The sequence below is a fragment of the Clinocottus analis genome, unplaced genomic scaffold (genome assembly GCF_023055335.1).
Source record: "Clinocottus analis isolate CAN_PGR_092001 unplaced genomic scaffold, fCliAna1.0.p SCAF_4, whole genome shotgun sequence".
NCBI classification, from domain to species: Eukaryota; Metazoa; Chordata; class Actinopteri; order Perciformes; family Cottidae; genus Clinocottus; species Clinocottus analis.
Genome location: NW_027176153.1, coordinates 5096847 through 5104646, shown reverse-complemented (window position 1 = coordinate 5104646; position 7800 = coordinate 5096847). Strand labels below are relative to the sequence as shown.

General features: G+C 42.7%; 1 protein-coding gene across 1 annotated transcript; it reads left to right on the top strand.

Moving 5' to 3' along the window:
* The first annotated feature begins 1074 nt into the window (after positions 1 to 1074).
* lrrc38a (leucine rich repeat containing 38a) lies at positions 1075 to 7450 on the top strand. Its single transcript, XM_068597131.1, has 2 exons — positions 1075 to 1961; positions 6738 to 7450. The coding sequence occupies exons 1-2, from the start codon at positions 1334 to 1336 to the stop codon at positions 6983 to 6985; spliced, it is 876 nt and encodes a 291-aa protein (XP_068453232.1). The 5' UTR covers positions 1075 to 1333; the 3' UTR covers positions 6986 to 7450.
* Positions 7451 to 7800: the final 350 nt, after the last annotated feature.

Sequence of the window (7800 nt, the reverse complement as noted above, 5' to 3'; positions counted from 1 at the left end):
GCGCTCCTGAGGGCTTGCTGGGGCTAGAGCACTAAATGAGTTCTTGTCACAGCAGTTCAGCTCGGTCCAGTTCAGCTCTGTGCAGTGCGATGTGGGCGCTCAGCCTCTTCCTGACGAGACACTTTTCCTACACAGCGGGAGTGCATTTATTTATGTTGTCATCTCATCGCAAAACAGACATTTTATTTATTTATTATTTATGTATACTTTTTTTTTTACTGCAAAATTCTAAAGCATCAAACTGATATATTTCACCTCCTGCTAGGAAAAGACAATCATGAACAGGATGAACAATTATAGTAAATAAACATAGTAAACGTGACAGGTCGTGTGATTGTGATCAGATTTTTATATAATAATAACGTATAATATATAGCAATAATATAGTCCTGATGAGACAGAGCTGATTAAACATTCAGCCTCATCACAGCCTTCAACTTCAATGTAACTGCCTGAGCAGCAATGACACACCTTATAAAGGTGATATTTCAGCTGCGTGTGACGCCTTCCAAAGTGACATTTCCACGCCATGTGTGCAAATTCTGCTCCTGGCAGATGTTTTGGACCCGTTGTCATGGTGACAGGACCTCTTCTCCATCCCCATCCAGCGAGTGAAAGCAAGGCGAGAAAAAAAAAAGGAGACTGAAGGAGGAGGCAGCGAGGAAGAGTGGGGAAACGGCGGTGATTCCAGAGGACTGCGTCACATGTGAGTCACGGACGGGGATGGAATCCTCATACTCATTGGGGTCTGGCTGTGTGAAGGAGCCCGACAGGGTTTCAGTCAGTGAGGACTCTCCCTGCGGTTCTGCTCCACTGATCCGTCTGATGACAGCGGCAGCTGGTTTACCTCAGTGGCTGACTAATGAGGCATTGAGGGCTGTTCCTGCCAGTCCTCACAGACACAAACATGTCCTGTGGCTTACCCCACTAACCCCGCCCCCTCGCCTCTGGTTTGTTCGTCTCTATCTACCTCAGTGTTAATCCCCCCTACCCCCCTCCACCCCCACCTCCCTGCTCTCTTGCACACTCTCTCTTTTGCTCCTCCCCTCTCTTCCCTCAAAGCCAGCAGGCTGCTATTTGATTCAGACTGCTGGTTACATGATCTCCTGGAATACAACGCTCCCTCGCTATTCCATGGCTTTTCGGCTTGTTCTCGCTTTGCAGGGCAGAGAGCAAGGAAGGATGCCGGCTCCACGCTGAAGACCATCAACATCGCCTGGCCTTTCCTTCCCCTTCCCTTTCCCCTCCTGTGATCTGAACCTGTCTATCCGTCCGTGTCCCTGACCCCTCTTCTCACCCCCCATCTTCTATTTAATGCTGCCGCCCCTCAACAATGATACCATGCATTAACTGGCTGCAGCCTTTCCTTGCCTTGATCTCCTCAACCTTGCTTACGCGAGGCCATATCTGCCCGTCCAGCTGTTTGTGTCCGGACCACCACACTGTGGACTGCACCAGCCAAGGTCTGACCAGAGTCCCAGACTCCATCCCTCTGGATGTTCGACGTCTTCTGCTCTCCAACAACTGGATTCCCTGGATTCCCTCCGACTTCTTGGTCCTATACAGCGATTTGGTCTACCTAGACCTGAGGAATAATACCCTCTCTCAGTTGGAGCAAGGGACACTGAGCACCTCTTCTAGATTGGTCTTCTTGGACCTGGGGAGCAACAACCTGACAGAAATCTCTTCTGGAACATTTAGGGAGTCAAGGAGTTTGATAAAACTGAGGCTGGGTAACAACCCCTACCTAAACATGGTAGGCAGGGATGCTTTCACAGGGTTGACGTCTTTGAGGGAGCTGGAGCTGGAGAGGAATGGGCTCACGGCGCTGGATGTCTCGGTCCTTGAATCCCTGCCCTCTCTCCGGATGCTGCGTCTGGAGGGCAACCCTTGGCTCTGCAACTGCCACTTTGCCAAACTGTTTGTGTGGCTGACAGAGAACCGCCACAAGCTCCCACAGGGTAAGACATACGCTCCTGAGCAAAGGAAATCATTCAATATTATTAATTATTCAATAAAAAAAGAAGATTTTTATCTATGTATGGGAATTTTATTCATGTTTTCACTTGTATTTGTTTTTTTTCTTTACATACTCACTGTTACAACTTCCAACTGTATATCATAGCCTTCATAAGCAGTGCGGAGTTATAGATAATTTGTCAGGATATTTTGGTGATGTCAAGGCTGATATGACAGACAGAGGTCACACCACACTAGTATAGTCCTTTCTGTGGGAGACTGACTGTAAAGATGTGCAGTCGTTGGCTAAGAAATCATTAAGCGAGCATGTAAGCTAGCTAGCATGTCCGCTTTATCAACTGAAGCAAAGGTGCTAACTAATGTAACATTATTCAAACTGGTACTTTACTCTCAACTCATGGAAAATAAGAGAATCAATCACATGATAGTAGGTGACCATGCACTGTATGGGGGAGATCCTTCCTCTTTCTGTAGACCAACATGGAGTTGATGTTAGAACCAGTTTTAGTCTGCTGTAGAAGCTTTTGGTTTCTGGTAATAACAAAACGTCATATTTTACGTTTTTGTTGCAAAGTAACTTCTAACTGCAGCTACTAAATAAGTGTAGTGGAATAAATACTACTAAATTTGCTTGAAATGATCATAGAATATATGTTTGTAGTAGCAAGTACATAGTATAAAAACACAAGGAAAGTAAGTAAGCTGCAATACAAATGTAAAAAAAAACGTCCTAGTTACTTTGATAAGACTTACGTATACATTATATTACTTTTGCATACAGTGCAATAAGGTCTGTAGTTAGCATGTTGCTATATTATAACAGTGTCGGTGAGTCAACAATCAATAAGCTTACGAATGATTTTGGCATCAAAGGTCAATCCAATGCCGAGACACTGACCCGTCACGCAAAGTGTGACTTTGGAAATGGCATGGCTTGTTGGTTTTTAACTGGCCGTGTTGGTTCTGGAGTTTAGAAAGAGTTGCAAGGCAACCATCCTGTATACACCTCTGTTAATATCTCTCAGGACCAACGGGGAACCAGCAACACCTTCACTCAGCACCACATCTGATGCTGTGGCACCACAATACTGACACCACACACCTAGGTCAAGTCTCCTTCCTCTCAACACACACACACACACACCCACACACACACACACACACACACACACACACACACACACACACACACACACACACACACACACACACACACACACACACACACACATGGTTTCTGAAATTGAGTGAATAAACATGTTATGAGTTTTTTGAGGACATTGCCCTGCAGTCACTTTGTATCTGTGGTCCTGGTTACATTCATAAGGTGTTGTGTTTGTGTGTTTGCACCAGTCTGTGTTTGTGTATGTGTATATATGTGCCTGTCTTTTTCCATTTTGTGTTCCTGTGAATATGTCGATGTGCACCCCCATCATTGTTCATGTACTCCTTTGTGTGTGTTTGTATCTATGTGTGTATCTGTATGCACCTGAATACACACACATATTCACATTCCATTAAACAACTGTCTGCCTGGGTGAACTTATACATGTGTTGGTGGACATGTTTTTGTGCCATTATGTGTTTTCTTGTCTGTATTCAGATGGTGTCATGTGAATAAACTTATGTGTTCTTGTTCCTGTGTTTCTTTATCAATATAAATGGTTTGAGAGTGCTCAGTGGCTCACGTGCTGATGTCTGCGGCTTTATGTGTTTGATCTTTTTTATATTGACCTACATGTGTCTCTGTGTGCATGTGTGTGTGTGTGTGTGTGAGTGTGTGTGTGTGTGTGTGTATGTGTGTGTGTGTGTGTGTGTGTGTGTGTGTGTGTGTGTCTGTCTCTGTGTGCATGTGTGTGTGTGTGTTCTATGTGTGCATTGATGACTCTGGCTGCCCGTTGGAGTGCCACGTGACTGGAATATCACCAAGTGATGAGGTTACTGAGTCCCTTTTCATGTGGAAAACCCCTTCTGGTCTTACAGTGATTCACACACACACACACACACACACACACACACACACACACACACACACACACACACACACACACACACACACACACACACACACACACACACATACCACACACACCACACATATGCACACTTGACATTGATGTCTAGTGACTCCTGGGTGCAGCAACGCCACAGACAAATCGGGGTGAGATGGAAGTGCAGTAGACAGAATATTTTGTAGTTACAGTGCATCGGCACCAAAATGAAAAGCCATCTTCATTAAAAAATGTCTGACAGAGACTAAAAGGAATACACAAAAGAGTCAGTTTCTGTAATTGATGTTTGCCTTTGGGTTAAAATAGCTCTCAAATAATAATATTAATACCTGATTTCTGCTATTTTGATACATTCTGGTATGCAGCTGGCTTACTATTGGTGCGTCAGGCGGTTACAGCTCAGCATGAAGTCCACCGTAGCTTCCATATTGCTGCAGGCTACACCAACCGCTACACACATCGCCTCAACAAATGAAACTATGCTTTAGGACTACAGCAGCTACAAAGATAACACCATGGATGGTTTAACATCTGGCCTTGGCACACAATAGCAAGGGGCCCTAACAGCACGATGCTTACCATGCTTATCAGCTGGTTTGTGTTAACTTACAGTTTTTTTCAGGCGCTACCGAGCGTTTATCAGACCAGTGGTCACATTTTAAAAACTTTAAACACAATTAGCACAGCATCGGTCTTTTGTGGCCATACCAGCCACACATTTCATGTCGTTTTCAAACAATATGCGGTCAGTGAACACATTTTCACAATGCTTACATTTTCTTAACAGACAAGCTATACCTCCCAACAAGATGATGGATTGTTTTTGTATTGTTTACGAATGTTAACACACAGCATCCCACAATAGCAAAATCAATATTCCAAACCTTAGATACACTCTAAAAACCTCCTCTGCAATGATATCAGTTCTAAAACAATATACCTCATCTGATAATAAACAAACAATTGAATAATAATGAATATTGCATTTTACATAAATTGTTTCTATTCTCACTTGACATGTCATTAAGGCCATACAGTAATGTATATGTTGAATTTTTTTGTCCCTCTAAAGAATGCAACGTATTCCTCCCTCTGGGGGAAGAGGAAAGCTCCTCACTAATGATCAAGAGCTTGCCATTCTAGAAATGGTTGTTGCAAATAATGCAATAAAACTGAATGACATTCAAAGTAGAATAGTGGAGGACCATAAGATATTTGACAATATCGATAGCATCAGCCCCACAACCATTACGCAGACATTTACCAAACACAGAGTGCAGATGAAGCAGCTCTCCACTGTTCCCTTTGAGAGGAACAGTGAGAGAGTCAAGGAGCTATGACGACAATATGGCCAGGTATAGTGTATATTCAATTCAATGTCAAATGCAATCTGGTCTATTGTCTGACGATGATTTCACTTTTTATTGGTTTAAAATGATCTTGTTAACTGGCTACTTGTGAAACATTCATACACAGGGGTCTGAGATGAAATGCCCCACCACACAGACCAACAAGCAGACAATGCATGCACTAGAAAGGTAAATTGGAAGCACAGTATGTATGTACTGCATTCTCCATCCTCATTGTACACACTGTTTTGGACTTTTGCATATTGTGTGGGGCTGATGCATAACCCCGATGATGACGCGTCTGCAGCTGTCAGAGTAAGACTCGACAGTTCCTTTTGACAATATCCGTGTTGTCTTTAGGAATCTGTCCTTTAGAGAGCATAGTTTGTGTGTGTGTGTGTGTGTGTGTGTGTGTGTGTGTGTGTGCCTGTGTGTGGTGTTTTTGTTACACAACTGTGTGGGTGAAGAGCAAATACAGCTTAAGCAACATTGTATAAGTTGTTTTCTCTGTTTGGCTCAAATGTAAAACCAGGTCTAAAAAATATTCTATATATATATATATATATATATATATATATATATATATATATATATATATATATATATATATATATATATATATATATATATAAACACCATGAAGACTTTGTTTATTCAATTCATCAAGTGAAAGACATGTCATTAGGTACTCTTGACGTGTCATGTAATATCATACAGCCAAACCATGTACACACAGAGCTTCTCTGCATGAAGTTTCTGGCAGAATATCACAGTGAGTCTGATTTTTAGGATGCATTTGCTGTATTGCAAACTGAAACAGACTTTTTCGGGTCTGAGTTGACTACTCTAAAAACCTTAACTTTCTCACAATGCATCTGAACACGGAGTTAAACTGTATTAAAGGAAGCAGTATTTAAGAGCAAAGTGGGATCCTATCCAGGTTAAACCTTTGGTTTGTTGCACTTTGCAATGATTGGTGAGATGACTACTGTTGAAGCTCTAACACTAATCTTGTTTCTTCATTGCTGTGAAAAAATGTAAAACAAGGTTCTGTTTTCATGTAAAAAAAATACTTACCTCAACTTTTGAAACAAAGCAATGCAAACTAATCTTACAACTTCTCATGGTCGCCATTCAAACGTGCAAGTGTACATTTCTGATAGATTACTTTATTGCAAGAGCAGCATAGTTCTTGATTTTACCTCAACATTATTACACTGAAGGAGGGTCGGACCGTGGGTGTTGTAGTTACATGTGATATGAGCTTTTACCAAACTGCCCTCCTCTTGTTCTGTGTTTCTATTCAGTCCTAACGGACACATTTACCCTTTTAAGCAGGAAGTCCAGTACCTGGGTTCCTGTCAGCTGGTTAACTTGTTGATATCTCTTTTCCCAGGTATGGAGGGGATAGAGTGCGCCCTGCCTCTGGATGGGCGTCGTGTTCCCCTAAATTTACTCTCTGAAGATAGTTTTCGGGAGTGCCGTGGTACCCTCACCCTCACTGACTACCTCATCGTCATCTTCTCCGGCATCTCCGTCTCAGTGGCAGCCATCGTGGCCAGCTTCTTCCTCGCTTCCACAGTCCACTGCTTCCAGCGCCTCAGCAAAGGCAGCAAAGGAGACGAGGAAGAGGGCAACGACTGAATGAGGAAGGGAAAGAGGGAATGAAGTTATCAAACATACATGTTTCATACCAAACTCGTGCTCAGAACTCGACAAAACATGAGCACAAGAGAGAGTGTGGGGAAGCGGTGGAGTAAAGGAGTTAAAGGAAAATGCCACATCAACAAAGCTTCTATCTTATCAAAACCAAGACCACATTTGAGCTATCATAAGAATCAGGGACTGGCTTGGAAAACATCAGATAGGCTTGAATCTCTGTGAGCAGATTTGCACTCACAAAACGTAGCAATTTCTACTTCTGCCTAGCGTACTGACGGTAGGGACACTACACAGTGCAATGAAAAAAGTAGTTCTACAGAATCACGTCATTCTTGAAAATATGGATGCAGTCTTCATCATTAGGACTGAGATAAGTAAGTGTATACTAGATGGAGGTGAAGGGACAAATGTCACTGCACACAATAGGGGAAATACAAGTTCTGTCTCCAAATGATACGATGTACATTAAGGAAAGGTCTCCCTGTGGGAGGTGACCTTTAAAAGTACCATTCCTTTACTGTTGGTCCTCACAGGTCTGAACAATATACTTCACAAAAAGTAAATGTGACTCATGGCAGGATCAGATTACGGGTAGTTTTGGTCTTTAGAGATGGTCATTGTGTCAGATGAGACCGTTTGCTGATCACAGTTTCATACAGTCCTGCCGTGATATAGATGACTTCATGTTGGATCCTGACATACTAGACAAGAGTCACAGAACCCACAGCTTCATTTATATCTTCTGCATCTTTGCTCCTAGGGGCCAACACCACAGAACACTCTATAGAAGTTGTCAA